Here is a 16,749-nt window from a genome sequence, read left to right as displayed (position 1 = left end):
CCTTGATTTTAGACATAACTCTCCCCCTCCCCCCCCCCCCAGTAGTACAAAAGTTTATTGCCTAAAATTTAAAGTAGCATTGAACAATTAATTTATAGCACAAAATTTTACTGCCCTTCCATATTAATACAGACACACACACACACACACACACACACACACACACTTTTAAACGTACACTATAAATTCAAAATAGGTCACTTTTGGAAGAATTAGAGTTTCACTAGAGGAGACTTTATTTCATTGTGTAATTTTTTTTTAGAGCATCTATTCTATTCAGAGGGAAATAAGCATGGAAAGTACTCTCAAAAAGAAAAAGATTTCTACCATCTTGGTGTGAACTAGTCTCCCCTTTTCCCTAATTTGGTTGCATTTCAAGAGAAAACAAAACTTACCTACCTTGTACTTTTATTTATTTATTTTTTTTAAATATATAACCTTGCAGGATTTTCACTTCTTGGCCTCACTAAAACAAAGGCAACAATAATGGGCTAGACCATAAACCATGCCCTGTACTGATGATCACATACAATCTCTGGGCTGTAAACATCATCCTTGGAACTTTTCAGTCAGCTTTTTATGTTATTGGGAAGCATTGCTTTCCTGCAACCCCACCCCCTGAAATAAGTTAGCCAGTCATAAATAAAATGACTGAAAGGATTAATTACTCAACGCAAACAAAGACAGGCCACCATCTTAAAGTTAGAAACTTGGGTGAGAGAGCAAAAGTCATGCAAGAGGTTATCTTCAGAGTTGAAGAATTACATGCCAAGTAGTTTCCTCCTACTCTAAAGATACCTGCTGTGTAGGATTCTAACTCCTGGAGATCAAAAAAAATGTAAGGCAAAAATGAAACTATAACTAGCAGCAAACAAGACAAAGGGTAATAGCAACAACATGTACAAGTAGGTTTTTTCTTCATATGAGATCTCTCTTCAAAATATCAAGCTTATCAAGCCTGATAGCCTGTTGAAAACACAATTTCAAAAGCATAGCCAACTAAAGGAACATATCTTAAGAAACATATCAAGGAGGTGGAGAGTTTGGGCTGCCCTGCTTCAGAAATAGGTTCTGCAGGAGAGAGACCAGAGCAGGATTCCTCCGTAGGGGCTGAATTCAAGCAGTATTGCTTTGTAAATATGTGGTGCAGGGTTGAAGTGGCTGGCCTGCATGCATCTGAAACAGAAATAACTAAAGACAAAGAGGAAGTTGCTCTAAGGTTAACTGAGCCAACATGTTTTTCCAGCTTCAAGCTAGGTCAATCACAGATATCTTAGTGATAGATATCAAACAAAGCAATACATTGGGTGGACTTTGTGTGAGATATTTAGCCTGCTCCATTAGAATGGAAGGAATTTATAACATTATGGACCTAGAGAAGGGCTTCGCCAGGGCATGTGAATATGAGAAAAACGATGTCCTGTCAATATGCTCAGTAAGGTGGAGCTCCACAGGGCCGGCTCCAGGCACCAGCTTGCCAAGCAGGTGCTTGGGGCGTCCACTCCGGAGAGGGGCAGCAGGTCCCGCTGTTCGGCGGCAATTCGGTGGACGGTCCCTCACTCTCGCTGGGAGCGAAGGACCTCCCACCGAATTGCCGCTGCAGATCGTGATCGCGGCTTTTTTTTTTTTTTGGCGCCGCTTGGGGCAGCAAAAACCCTGAAGCCGGCCCTGGAGCTCCATCACTACTTTGAAGATGACTCTGCACCACCAACTTATCCTAGTAAAGCTTGGTCTAGGAGGATCAGTTACTAGAGTCTGAAGTTCATGCACTCTGCAAGCTCAAGTCTCTGCCATGAGGAAAATAATCACTGAGTGTTTTAAAAGGAACATAATAATTTGTCAGGACAATATTAACATTCCATGACACAGGAGGCATTTTAATTGGAAAGGGTGGTAAAATGTGTCCAGCCCTGGGCCCCTGCATGAACCTGATGATGAGGGGCTGTGGAAGCACTGATCTATCTTTGACCAATGAATGAATAAGTCAAAGCAGCTACCCAACGAATGTAGATGGAGCTAGACTTTAGGTTTGACTCAGATAGGTGAAGGTGGTTGTTCAAGCAGTTTCTGCAATACAGTGTGAACAGGTGGTATTTGGAAATCTATTCCCTAAAGAAGATTGTGCCTGGTCTGCTACCAGGCCACTGAGGCCAGAATATCATACTGTGTCATACTAATGGGATGTGAAAGGCCATGTGTTGCATGCTTCAAGGTCCACTGCAGCTGCCTCACAAGGCCAAACATTTGTAGCATCATCCAAGATGTGACTTGCTGGCTCTTGCATATCCTTTCCGCCAGATCAGCGGTCCCAGATCCTGCCAATCTATTTTAAATATTTCAAGTTAAATGACATATTTATGATCACTTTCTTTGACATTTTAATTAGCCATCATTTTGGATGAATTTGTTAATTTAGAAATAGTTATATCTTGTGACTGGGAGAAGACTGGATAAGATGAATAGAATAAACTTCTCCTTAGTAATTCTCTTCTTGCAAAATGACCAGCACTCTTATTTTGAAAGCATGTAGGACTAGTGATATTTTGTTCTTATGGTTCTGTAGGCTAGGAGTTAAGGATTTTTGACAGAGTATATCTACCTTAATCTTATTTTAAGAAGTCCTTGAAGAAATATCTGCCTCACACTAGAGTCTCCTAGAAGGACTTGTGAGAACTGTTTGGCTGTATGTTATACTTATAGGCAAGGCTGGTTGCCTGACACTTCCCATTATAAGACCCTATTTTCAGTTGCGTGTATTAGTGGTTCTTAACTTTTCCAGACTGCTGTGCCCCTTTCAGGAGTCTGATTGGTCTTGCGTACCCCAAGTTTCACCTCACTTAAACTACTTGCTTACAAAATCAGGCATAAAAATACAAAAAAAAGTGTCATAGCACTTTTTAAAATAAATTCATTGGAATATAAATATTGTGCTTACATTTCAGTGTTATACTTGAGCTGGTTTTTCATTTGTGAGCCTTGTCTGAAGCCCAAGCGCCAGGTGGCGGGGCTGAAGCATGTAACTTAGCTTTGCGGAGACTCTGTGGTGTGGGGCCCCAGGCAATTGCTGTGCTTGCCACCCCCTAATGCCAGTCCTGCACTTGTGATCCCTCTAAACCCATGCAGTGACTCCCCAGGGGGCTGCAATCCCCAGGTTTAGAAACACTGATCTAGATTAATTGAATACCCCGTGGAAGACCACTGCCTACACTCAGGGTACATGTACCCTTGGCTGAGGAACCACTGACTTATATCTTTGCTAAACTTTAACCATTTCAGCTGAAATTTTCTATGCCAAGTGTCTGCCTCAGGCCATGTGTTTTTTTGTTTTTTTTTTAGTTCCGCCAAAATGGTTCAACAGTTTCTGAGAATGAGGCTAAGAGAAAACGTATTCTTTTCCCATGTTAAAATAGTCTGGCAGCCATCTCTTTGAGTCTATATTGTCTATATTGGAGCTGGACGTGTAATTTCCAGCTTGGACAGACATACCCATGCAAGTTCTGATGGAGCTAGCGCTAAAAATAGTAGTGGAGCCATGGCTGCACAGGCAGCAGGATGGACTAGCTACTTCAAGTACATACCTAGGGTCTTGGACGGGATTGTACTCAGAGCAGCTAACCCATCCTGTTGCCTATGCAGCTGCGCATACCCTGTTAATTTTAGTATGCTAGCTCAATTGGAACTAGCATGGGTATGTCTAGCTGAGATGGAAATTACACTTCCAGATCCACTGTAGATGTACCCTTTGAGACGCACTAGTGCCTAGCACAGAGTTTAGAACAATGGGCCCCACTCTTCGTTGGTCTTTATGCACTCCTGTAATAAACGTTATTAATCACAGAATCATAGAATATCAGGGTTGGAAGGGACCTCAGGAGGTCATCTAGTCCAACCCCCAATCAAAGCAGGACCTAATCCCAACTAAATCATCCCAGCCAGGGCTTTGTCAAGCCTGACCTTAAAAACCTCTAAGGAAGGAGATTCTACCACCTCCCTAGGTAACCCATTCCAGTGCTTCACCACCCTTCTAGTGAAAACGTTTTTCCTAATATCCAACCTAAACCTCCCCCACTGCAACTTGAGACCATTACTCCTTGTTCTGTCATCTGCTACCACTGAGAACAGTCTAGATCCATCCTCTTTGGAACCCCCTTTCAGATAGTTGAAAGCAGCTATCAAATCCCCCCTCATTCTTCTCTTCTGCAGACTAAACAATCCCAGTTCCCTCAGCCTCTCCTCAGAAGTCATGTGCTCCAGCCCCCTAATCATTTTTGTTGTCCTTCGCTGGACTCTTTCCAATTTTTCCACATCCTTCTTGTAGTGTGGGGCCCAAAACTGGACACAGTACTCCAGGTGAGGCCTCACCAATGTCGAATAGAGGGGAACGATCATGTCCCTCGATCTGCTGGCAATGCCCCTACTTATACAGCCCAAAATGCCATTAGCCTTCTTGGCAACAAGGGCACACTCTTGACTCATATCCAGCTTCTCCTCCACTGTAACCCCTAGGTCCTTTTCTGCAGAACTGCTGCCTAGCCCCTCAGTCCCTAGTCTGTAACAGTGAATGGGATTCTTCCATCCTAAGTGCAGGACTCTGCACTTGTCCTTGTTGGACCTCATCAGGTTTCTTTTGGCCCAATCATCTAATTTGTCTAGGTCCCTCTGTATCCTATCCCTACCCTCCAGCATATCTACCACTCCTCCCAGTTTAGTGCCATCTGCAAACTTTGAGTGTGCAGTCCACGCCATCCTCCAGATCATTAATGAAGATATTGAACAAAACCGTCCCCAGGACCGACCCTTGGGGCACTCCGCTTGAAACTGGCTGCCAACTAGACATGGAGCCGTTGATCACTACCCATTGAGCCCGACAATCTAGCCAGCTTTCTATCCACCTTATAATCCATTCATCCAGCCCATACTTCTTTAACTTGCTGGCAAGAATACTGTGGGAGACCATATCAAAAGCTTTGCTAAAGTCAAGGAATAACACATCCACTGCTTTCCCCTCATCCACAGAGCCAGTTAGGTTAATAATTATTAAAAATCTACCCCAAATCAGCCAATTTATAAGCCTTTAAAAATTTGTGTCACATGCTTAGCAGAGACTTACTAGACCTTTGCACTAAGATCTATGAAGATTTTATCTGCACTGAGCAGGACTTTCCCCACAACTGTATCTTGAGCTGCTGGTGGCTGGGTGGTATACTGGGTCAGGGCACCAGAATTGAAAGCAGGGAGCCTGTCTCTCTTGTGCGCTCAATGCTCCTCCTGCAGGGCCCAGGCAGGTGGATGAAGTTTCCTGATTTGAATGCTGAGGAGGGCAAGGGCCAGATCCAGGGGAGGGTAAATGTGGTCAGTAGAATGGGACAAGGAGCTTAGGGGAGGGGAAGAGTAGAACTGTGGGATAGTGGGAGTAAGGAAACTGGGATTGGGAGTTGGGATTGTGAGAAGAGACTGGGGCTGTCTAGGCAAGAAGACTGGGAGCTGGGGTATGAGAACTGGGGCTGGGAGTCCTTGAGGAAAAAAAGAAAGGGATTGTGAGTGACTTGCTGTATGTGCACAGACATGCTGAGATAAATAATGTCATCAAAGATGTGATTAAAGACTGCATCATAATGCATACATACACAGGGGACTAAATTAAAGTAACAAGAGCAACCTTAATTCTGGCATTTCCTAACTTGAGTGCTTGACTTTGCGATCTTAATAATGTTCTTTTGGCTTTTTTTTTCTTTTCTGTGCAATACTTTAGATAGATAAATAGTCCAGGTTTCATGTTGTGCAGCAGGTCAGACTACACTATCATAATGGTCCCTTCTGACCTTAAAGTTTATGACTCTATGGCTCTATGACAAGCACTGTTGGGAAGAAAGTAATTCCTGAGAATATTAAAGAAAAAAAAATATCAATCAATACATAAATGAACAAACTGAGGGAAAAAGATAAATTTAAAATAAACCAAAACAAGGGATAGGAATAAGGAAGAGCAGGTTTTGGCTTTCAATATGTAATGTTTTTACACAAGTTTTGTAACAAATCATGAAATCAGTAAACTATGGATTTCATTTGTGAAAACTTAAATAATACAAGTTTATATTTTACTTTAGAGGAGTTTAGCCTATGTTATTTGTTAACAATTCATCTGAACTATAGCTTGAACCTAATTCATATAGGAATAAATTTCAAGTTCAATATTATCCAGCTGCCAAATTACCCCCACCCCCAAGACGTTACTATTCCTACAGGTTTATCATCATCTTTGAATATATATTTTTTGTTTTTTCTGTGGATTGAGGAAACAGGGTGCATTGGGGGACAGGGTAGGAGGTGGCAGGGAACTATAATTTATCTCTTTTTAATGTTTAAATCATGATTAAATAGATCTTACCTAAAAGTCATAATGTGTCCATTGGCACAGAAACATGCAAGGCAGCTACTATTACTCAATGCTACTATATCTCCACGAAGAACAAAAGAAGTCTCTGTTATGTTTTGTTTATGAATACAGTTCTGTGATGGCAGTGAGATAACTTTTGCTTGCTTGTCAGAACAGATCACTGCATATTGGTTTTCACTGATTTCCTGAGAAGAGGAGGAGGGGGACACTGAGACAGGCCGCCGTTTTTTCAATTTGTCCTTTTCATCTTTGTCTTCAGAAATATTGTGTTCTCTCCACGGTTCATATGCTGGTGGAACTATAGATCCTGTGGTGTCCAGAAAAGCCATTCTCAGGATTGCCCCTTTTAGCCTCAAAATGGTTCCTAGGATATAGAATTTGACATGATATCTAAAATAATTCTCCTGAATTGTCTTCCAAACTACATACTAATTGTCTTTGCCAATTTTTTTAAACATAAAAGAGATCCTTCCAAACAAAACCTTGAGATTTGCCTTCTGTCTCTTCTACAGTAAAACTCAAATTGGCCAAAATGTTCGTTAATTTAATTTAAAAAAAAAAACATTTAAACTTGTGCTTAAGACCATCCCTATTCAGGAAAGCATTTAAGCATGGATTTAAGTTTAAGTGTGTGTATATGTCCCATTGACTACAATGGAAATTACGCATATACTTGAAATTAAGCACATCGACCTTCCTAAACAGGGATGTTTTCCTGAATCAGAGAGACTGACAAGAAAGTGCTAAGAAATAGCTGAGGCTTTTAAAGGAGGACCAAGCTGGAACCCATGTGTTTTAAACGTAGGTGTTAAAAATAAACAGCTTTCACTCTTTTCCTCATAGGCATTAATACTTTCCTAAACACAGCATCAATAAATTGTACTGTGTGTTCAATATCATCTATGATGAATACTATTAACGGTCAGAAGTGTCAACCTGTGTTTCCTTCTTTGAATTAGACATGTTTAGGTATAAGCGAGCAGGCTCTCTTGCATCTTCCCTCGTTGGCTTTGTGATAAGGGGAATTACAAAATAAGGTCTGTTTAGCAGGGAAGAGGATTTTCACCCACCATTGTTATTAACTGACTTGCTGTCTCCTGCATGTGTTAAAACTGAGGCATCTTTGTGCTGTGCTGCTTCTTTTGTCTAATGTCATTTTTATTTACATATAGTTAGATCCATTTTGATTTGCCATCTACAGAGGAAAGCTTACTTAGGTCAAAATTCTCCTCTTAGATCCACACTGCAGATCTAGTGACTGACATTGTATCCAGTCTACAGCCTGGTCTATATTACAGAATTTTACTTTGTCTGAATATAGTTGCCAACAATCATGTTAGCTGAACAGCAGATGAATGCAATGTAGCAGTCAACAAAGGCCAGCCACATTCAGCATTGCACATGATAAACCATATTCACCCTAACATGCTTGTTGGCAGAAGTCCTCAGGCACATCTGTGTGTAACTACCATTAAATCAACTGGATTTCTATAGAGAAAGGACTACATAAACTTGAAATGGTATGATAGGAGATGGTGTTATAGGATAAGTGTTGCTTGTGTACCTATATGATGGGGTATGTTGTCGGACAAAGACCAAAAGAACATATGCCAGGGGGTGCCCAGAGACACAGAAGTTTGGACTCCTGGACGTTCCAACCAGACTGCTCCTTCAGAACTTTGGGATTCTGAATTTGAAGAGTGGTGAGTTGGCTCGTGATGGGGGAGAGAGCAGAATTACAGAGAAGGCCAGGGAGCAAGACTGATCAGGAAGGGGAGCACTTCCGGGCTCTTATAAAATTAGGTTTTCCTTCTGGGAGTAAGTACTATAATGGTTACTGAAAGCTATTATTATGTTATGTTTACTCAGATTAAATATAAGTTTTTGTTTTTTCCAACCTGTAAATCGAAGGCATAATCAATCAGGATTTTTTTTTGAAGAGATGTAGAGGGCCCTTGAAATAGAGGTAAGAAAAGCAGTCAGGCCAGATATTCACAGGCAAGTGTTCTGAGAGGATGCTGAGACAGGCAAAAGGGCTATACTAGTGGCCCAAAGACACTGGTGTTGAACAAGGTGTGTGCCTAGGAAGGAGCAGGTCATGATAGTTTCTATGCATTGGGGGAAGGCAGAATATTAGAGCTGAAATCTTCCACATGGGTCTGAGAAAAGAATTTTGTCCTTAGCACATAGTACCAGCCGGTCCAATCTATGTAGTCATAATCAACTTTTATTCTTTTTTGTAGTGGGAAACCCTAATATGAACTTCATGAGAGCTAGGTGAATAAAAGATTGTGGCTTCTAACAATATTCTTCTCTTGCTGTCTCCCTCTAGATATACTGTTAACACTGTGTGAGTTGCAGTAGAGCTACTCAAATGTCATTCTTTCTACACAAACAGTAGTCCATTTATTTACCTGATATTCCTATACCAGGTTGTAAACTTACAGTTCAGACTTAACCTGATTAGCAATTTTGCAAATCAGGTTCTCTCTAACGCACAAGTGACATAGAAACTTTCTAGAATACCAAAACACTACACTGTCCTGACCTAAACAGTGAGCATTGTATAATTATTTATGGAATTACAGACACTCCCCAGGCTACGCAAGACCTGACTTACGCAAATTCGCACTTACGGAAAAAGTTCCATAAGCCAGAAATAGGATTTTTGAGTTGCGGAAATTTTTGTGTAACGTACGGGTATACGTTTCCGACTTATGCAAAATTTGAGTTATGCAAGGCTTTCCAGAACGGAACGATTGCGTAAGTCGGGGGTGCATCTGTATTACATAATTGAGAAAAAACAAAACCACATTAAAAATCCCTCAAGAATAATAATGCAGAATACCAGCTACGTTATGCAGCAAATCTCCTGTCTTGTACATACCACTGGGAGAAACAATTACTGGCTGAATTAGTCTTTGTTCTCCTCCTGGGGGTAGGTTCAGTACAATGACTAGCACTGTACCCAGAGTAGTCCCAACCCATAAACATGGAGAAGGTGACGTATCTGCTTTCCGTGTGAAAGTCTCACAGAAATGAAGAGCAGAAATTGCTTCTCGGGATTCCTTATCGATGCTAGTTACACTGGAACTCCGGGATCGACTGAAGGAGTTGTCTCTGACATCTGAAACAAGTTTACATTAATTAAAAAGCATTGCAAAATACAGTATAAAGTTTCAAAATAAACTATAGTTAGGTTTTTTTAGCATATTTTGTAAAGATAGTTATTTAAAAATCAAGCATGTAGTAACTTTCACTCCATAGATTACTTCCTTTTGCTAAATATTTCCCTAATTACATTTCCTCTCCTCCCCACTGACCCCATTTTCTATGCTGTATTCTAATTGCAACAATCTCTTCAACTGCAGAGTACACCACTATATAATTGTCCTGGATGGTCATTGTGTGTGTTCATCTTTTGTGTGGGACAAAAGACAGCAGTCATTTATCAAACAGTAGAAGCCTTTTATTATCTTACTAAGAGACAAACGTCTCCATTTAAGCTTGTAAAGGGACCCACATACCATGGCGATAAATAGCTTGTCATGTTCTCCGACTTTAGGAGATTGATGGAAGGAGAGCTCATTGGCTATTCACATAAGCCTGGACTTCTGGCATAGGTCACTTAAAAAACCTAAGGTTCTTTGATGGTGATGTTCAAAAACAAAGAAACTGGGCAGTTGAAGAGTTTTTTCTGGAGTGCTATAGAAAGTGACATTGATAAGCTTTTCCGGCAGTCATCCCTGGACTAAAAGAAGGTTGAACACAAAGTAGCTCCACAAATGGGAATTCAAATCATAAGCACAAAGTAATTTTGTTTTAATTTAATTCAAATTTACTGTGCAACTCCTTAAAAATAGGATATTACAATGGAAATGCTACCAACATCTGCGTCTGCATGTTATCAGCTCACATTGTAAATACCAGAGGGGTCAACATTTTTAGAGATTCTCTTCTGTACTCAAGCATCAATGTGATTTTTAAATTCCTGACAAATCATTCTCTTTCAGCTTGCATCTCCCAATGCTTTTACTAAAAGGCAAACCAAGTTTATCCCTTTTAAAAATATGGTGTAATTTACACTATGGCTTTGTTTAGGCCTAGAGTATGCTGGTTTCAAGCCCTCACTGGTGCATAGATACAGTTGGCAACTCTATGCACTAGCAGGATTGAGATTTAACCAACAGAATTTACTTATGTAAATTATTCATAAAGGCATTACAGCACAGCATAATGTGCCATTTCATTAATGGGCTACATTGTTTTCCCCACTGAGAAAATCTCCTAGGGCTTTATTTGAAAAATTACTGCTTTCTGCATTATAGTAAGAAAATATGGTAGAGTCAGATAGCCAGTGAAAATAATGTGTAATGCACTATGAATCTTTTGTTCTTCTGCTAATTTCAGCTACTGATCATAGCACCCTCTTCAAAAAGATGCTTCTTCAGATTTTAATATTTACTGGGGAAGAAAACAAATCTAAGGGTTTTTCCATTGAAATACCTGTAACACCAAAATTAATAATTTGTGAACGTGATTAGCTACAGATTAATTTTTTCTGTCATTAACAAGAATTTTTGAAAATCAGGAAAATCAGCTTAAAAGCCATCAGAATTTTTTCTTTTATAGAAGTGCCTTAATTATACTGTCTCCAACTGAGCTGCATATTGAAGATAAAATTGAATTGACCCATTACCAAGCGTAAGAGAAGCTAACCAAAATTCTGGTAACTCACTGAAACTGGGGGTTGCAAATGACTTCTTGAATTCTGTCCCTTTGACTTTTGATTTGCATGTACCTTTCTTGTGTGCATTATATAAGAATTCTCCAGTTTCTTTTTCTGAGCAAAATAGGATTGTTGTGACAGATATAAAATTAAACCTATATTTGTGGATTTAACATTCAAGTAAGATGTAACAATGTGCTGAAAAAAATGCTTATTTTAAGCTGATTTAATTATGCAATGGAATGATCATTTGTGTTTCTAAACTTTAATATGCAAGCAGTACAACTAGAATGTTTACTGTGAAATTACTGTACTATGTCTCAAGACACAAAATCGTAAAATAACATTTTCTTATAACAGTTATACATCAACTTAGCTCTACACATTAGCTTTAAACTTGTAGTCAACTACAAGTTTAACTGTTTGCAGAATAGGATCTTAATTAAAATCTCCTGTGAGGTCTGTAAAACTTCATGTTCCAATTTTTTCCATGTTATGTGGTTCCAAATAGACATGAAATTTTTCTGGTAATATTCCTCTTGTAATATTCCTGACATCACAAGGTAACTGACATAACAAGAATTACAGCAGCCTCAGAAAATTCAGATAAAAATTTAACAACTACACACAAATCTGTGTGCTGACATTAGGATGTCAACAACTGAGATTTTACATGTCTACTTAAACACAAATTTAGGATTCTTACTTTATGGAAATTTACTCTTCCTATAAAACACAGTTGCAATATGGCTCAACCTTTATTTTTTAACTTACCTAAATCAGGCTTTAGCTCAGTTGGCAAACTTAACTTTCTGGACATCTTTGCTGAAAAATAAAATATATCTTTAAAAGAAATATGATAGTGCTGGCCTTTTTATTAACAGATGCCATTTTCCAAATGTTTAATACATCACAATTTATTACATCCAATTTCAGTACTAAGCAATTAATCCAAATTCTGTATGACTGAAACCTTGCGTTAAGCAGTGTTTCCACTAGAGTTGAGCCTGACTCAAAATCCCCACATCCAAAATCCCATTAACTTTTGGGAAGGAGAGAACTGAAATTCAGACTCAAATTTTTAAGCTTATGCCATCCTTAAGATCTTGCCTGAAACTTGACAAAACTTATGGATTTTGTTTGCATTTTTGGCTTTGTTCAAACCCCAAGTTTAGACCAAAACTGATGAGGGGAGAGGTTGTACAAAGCCCTGGCAACAAACACCGTTCACACAAAGCCCTGTACATGCAAACAGCTGAGTTTTACACAACTTTAGTGTACACCACTTTTTCTCAATGTCATCATAATCTTGACATATATAAAAGGCAGAAGATGTAATTTATAATTATGCCACATTAAGATAAAAGATTTTACAATTATGTATAGATTTTTTTTAAATAAGCCATCTTAAATATTCTGAAATTTAGGGGAACAAACATATGAAAATACGGAAACAACAAGCAATATATTGTCTATATACAATATGCACAATGTTTTCTTAGGTAAAATATAGTAGAACCTTGATAATTTGCACCAATAGGGGGGATCATTGTGAAATATTGAGTTTTGCAAATTAGTATGTTAAAAAGGAAAACACGATGCAGTACTATGTAATTTGTTCATGTATTTCAATCGTTTATTTTAATCTTAATTATATAATAGGTAGTCTTGGCTACTTTAATCCTTTTCTGTTCTTTGGGGTGAAGAGGAATTCCTGTAGGATAAGAGGAATTCCAAGTGACTAGGGCTACAGCAGCACACACATTATTTTGTTTTAAAAAAAAAAACCTAAGTAATTAAGTCCTAGTAAAAGAAGATTTCACTACAGCACCTTGTATATAAAATGGTGTTTTCCCCACATAAGAGCAAAGATTGGAATGAATTATAAGAGTAATCTATTAGCAAGGGTCTACTGTGAGAGTGACAGGTACAGCTGGATAATTTGTCAGTCATTCAAATTTTGATATATTTTATGCTAGTCACATAAAATGCAGATTTGAAAATATTATGCCAGTCACATTAACTACAGATTTAAATACTGTAAATTTAAGGAAAACCTAAAAGTAGTCCTAAAGAAATGCCTTTTAGAGAGTTCTTTAAATTACTTCAGTTGTTAAGATGCTTTTCTAACTCAAGCATAGCTAACATCTAGGATCCAACCGTGGGTTACCTTACAGAAGACAAGGTACCAGTAGCTTTTTTAATATAAAAACAACTTTTAAAAAAAGCAAGCCTTATTAAAAATTAATTTCTGGAACAATTAGGTTGATATTGCTAGATGTCACAGTAAGTGGTGCACTACCAATACGTAGACAGAAAATTGCCCTTTTTATGGACACTGAAACATTGCAAAATTAAGATACCAGGAGTGTAAAACAAAGTAATAAAAAGGTGAAACCATTTGTGACAGCTGAACTGTCCAATTCCTCAACTTGTCTCAGATTCTGACAGTCATTCACACACACGGTCTTCATACGTAACAAAATTTAAAAGCCTACAACTGTAAAGAATGTAAATCCTTAAACACAACACAGAGCAACTAAAGAGCCTGCCGTTCCATACACAGTAAATAAATTTCTCTTCACAAAAAGTTTCTTCTAAAGAAATAAGACAACCATTAATTCTCTCTTATCACCACAAGCAATACTACTGATAGATTTTTAAAACCACTCATTCAGGGATTCATAGAGCTGCATAACAAAACCTGATGTTTTATACATCTCTATCCCGATATAATGTGACCCAATAGAACACGAATTCGGATATAACGCGGTCAAGCAGTGCTCGGGGGGGGGGGGGGGCTGCGCACTCTGGTGGATCAAATCAAGTTTGATATAACGCGGTTTCACCTATAACGTGGTAAGATTTTTTGGCTCCCGAGGACAGCATTATATCGAGGTAGAGGTGGACTATAATTGTTCTAATATTGTTCAGAACTATCAGTCTGGTAATGAAGAAATGAAATTAAGAACATGGTGAAAATTTATTTATAGAAAACAGTAATTACATACAGCCTATTTATAAAGCAAGTATACAACTAAAATACTCAAGTTATAACTAACTGCTACTACAACAATTAATCATCACACTTTTGTCTTTCTTATTATCAGAAAGGTGCTGTGTCTTAGGCACAGGACTGGAACTCAGGGGATTTGGATTTAATTCCCAGCTTCATGTGTTACCTTGGGTAAATCACTAAAGGCTTGTCTGCACTAGCTGGCATGTAAATTCTAATACACACTAGCATGTCATGCACTAACTGGCATGTGTGTACCCTGCTGGTGGGCACTAAAAGTTTCCTAGTGTGCCTTAATGTGTGTACTGGGGAACTTTTAGTGCATGTCAGTAGGGTCCACATGGACCAGTTAGTGCACATCATGCTATTGCACATTATAATTTATACTCCAGTTACTGCAGACTATTACACCAGGTAGACAAGCCGTTAATAGGGATACTACTTCCCTATCTAAAAAATGTTTAGAATACCCAGATACTATTATGATAGACTATGCAGATAGACAGACTCTTTCCTCTCAATTCCCCGACTTCCCTTTGCTGAAAAACAGCTCATTCTGACTTGTCATCTTTGTTGAAATTAAATAAGTGTTCATTTTTTGCACCCACACCGATGACACATGTGTGAGCTCCCTACTTTTGTAGGATACAATACCACTCAGTCTTATCCTTCTGAATTTTCTTTCCACAAGGAAAAAAGTCTCAGATTTAACAATTAAGTATATTCTAGTATAAATCCCAATTATTAAAGTACACTGAGGCAATTGTTTCACCATGTTGCAAAATAAATCTAACTCAAATCTCTTGAATCTATTCTCTGAAATATTAGTTAATTGTAGGTTTGTAAGCAGAGACTTATTTCCTGGTATACCTATATACGCTATTAATCAGAATCTTATTTTTAAAAACAAAGCGAATTATAGCCAGAAAACTACAGTAAAGAAGTGTTTTTCAGCTTTTCTCAGCCTTTAGGCTGCATAAATTACTCCTACTCTTTGGTCAAAGGCAATTCAATTTAACTTCTTCAAAGACATGAAAATCTTCACACATGGAAGTTGTGGACTTTCCATAACAGAAACCCAGAAATTCTGGAAAACATCTGCACAAGAGGAGTGGTGTTATGTATTCTGTCCCTCATTGACTCAATAGGGATAATATTTCCCTATCCGAAGAGATGTTTAAAATACTCAGATACTACTATGAAACAGGCCATATAAACACACAGATAGACACTCCCTCCCCTTCTTCCCGCAACTTCCCTTTGCTGCAAAAGAGTTCATTCTAAACTTGTCTTCTTCAGCTAAACAAAAAACATTGGGTCTATGTATCTTAACTCCTTTTTGTACATATTATATAGTATGCATAGTATGAGATTTGTTGTGCAGAGGAGTCCCCTCTAAGATTGTCTACATTAGGGTATTTTATAAAAAATGCTCTACTGGCTGTAACACAGTATACCTTAAGAAAACCTTAACTAAAGATTTAACTAATTCAGCAGTAAAAGCTCTAAAGGCCACATGAGATTATGTGCACTGCTGTGTAGTAGCAAATATTTACCATGCCTCACTGCACATGTGGTTGTTTTGAGCAGTGGTCAAAGTATTTCCTATAGTATAGTTTGTAGAAGTAGCTAGTAAACCATGTTAAGTATTTGGGCTCCATCTGGATAAACAGAGCTATATAAATATAAGAGCATTATAATTATTCTATAGAATCATAGAAGATCAGGGTTGGAAGAGACCTCAGGAGGTTATTTAGTCCAACGCTCCCCCCCGCCCAAAGTGGGACCAACCCCAACTAAATCATTCCAGCAAGCCAGGCCTTAAAAACCTCTAAGAATGGAGACTCCACCACCTCCCTAGGTAACCCATTCCAGCGCTTCACCACCCTCCTAGTGAAATAGTGTTTCCTAATATCCAACCTAGACCTCCCCCACTGCAACTTGAGACCATTGCTCCATAGTTAGCTTTTCATACAATTCAAATGAACGTTTAGCTATAATAATGAGCCTACAGAAAGGGACATTGCATGTGCTTTGGTGTCTGAGTCATGTTCATTCCTGAAGAGTTCTGGGAGTGTTACTAAAATAATCAAAATACTAGATTACTAGAATACACCTGGTAAATTTGGAATGGTGACTGACTCCAGATTATTTTATATTCTTTGTGCTAACATTGCACTTGTGTGTGTTTAGGCAAGATTTTTCAACAACCTAGATTTTTCTTGATCCTGTAACAAACCAAGAATTCTGAATCTGACATCAATTTGTTGCTATAGATATGAATCTGTAGGAATGAAGAAGCTTTACATAAGCACATATCTTCAACAAAATGATTAAAAGGAGAAAGATTTGTTTTAAGTAGAGCTGTTGATTAATTGCAGTTAACTCATGCGATTAACTCAAAAAAATTAATTGTGATTAATCCCACAGTTAAACAATAGAATACCAATTGAAATTAATTCAATATTTTTGGATGTTTTTCTAAATTTTCAAATATATTGATTTCTATTACAACACAGAATACAAAGTTAAAGTGTTCTCTTTATATTATGATTTTTATTACAAATATTTGCACTGTAAAAATGATAAAAGGAATAGTATTTTTCA

At 38.2% G+C, this 16,749-nt stretch overlaps 1 protein-coding gene across 10 annotated transcripts in view; it reads right to left on the bottom strand.

The window, feature by feature from the left end:
• Window positions 1-16,749, bottom strand: part of STXBP5 (syntaxin binding protein 5) — a 176,005-nt gene that overhangs the window by 8,588 nt on the left and 150,668 nt on the right. For 8 of the 10 annotated variants that reach the window (XM_005280427.5, XM_042848227.2, XM_005280429.5 and 5 more), the window contains 3 exons: window positions 11,901-11,951; window positions 9,285-9,524; window positions 6,389-6,761 (listed from right to left, as the gene is read on the bottom strand). In XM_005280427.5, coding sequence (XP_005280484.2) covers window positions 6,389-6,761; window positions 9,285-9,524; window positions 11,901-11,951 — 664 coding nt within the window. Of the gene's footprint in view, window positions 1-5,681; window positions 5,880-6,388; window positions 6,762-9,284; window positions 9,525-11,900; window positions 11,952-16,749 lie in introns of those variants that run through there. The other 2 variants (XM_042848228.2, XM_065590315.1) reach the window with 1 other exon arrangement.

This window comes from Chrysemys picta, chromosome 3, assembly GCF_011386835.1.
Source record: "Chrysemys picta bellii isolate R12L10 chromosome 3, ASM1138683v2, whole genome shotgun sequence".
In the NCBI taxonomy this organism is placed as follows: Eukaryota; Metazoa; Chordata; order Testudines; family Emydidae; genus Chrysemys; species Chrysemys picta.
Note: the sequence above shows the minus strand (reverse complement) of the source record. Positions and strands in the feature narration are given on the sequence as shown.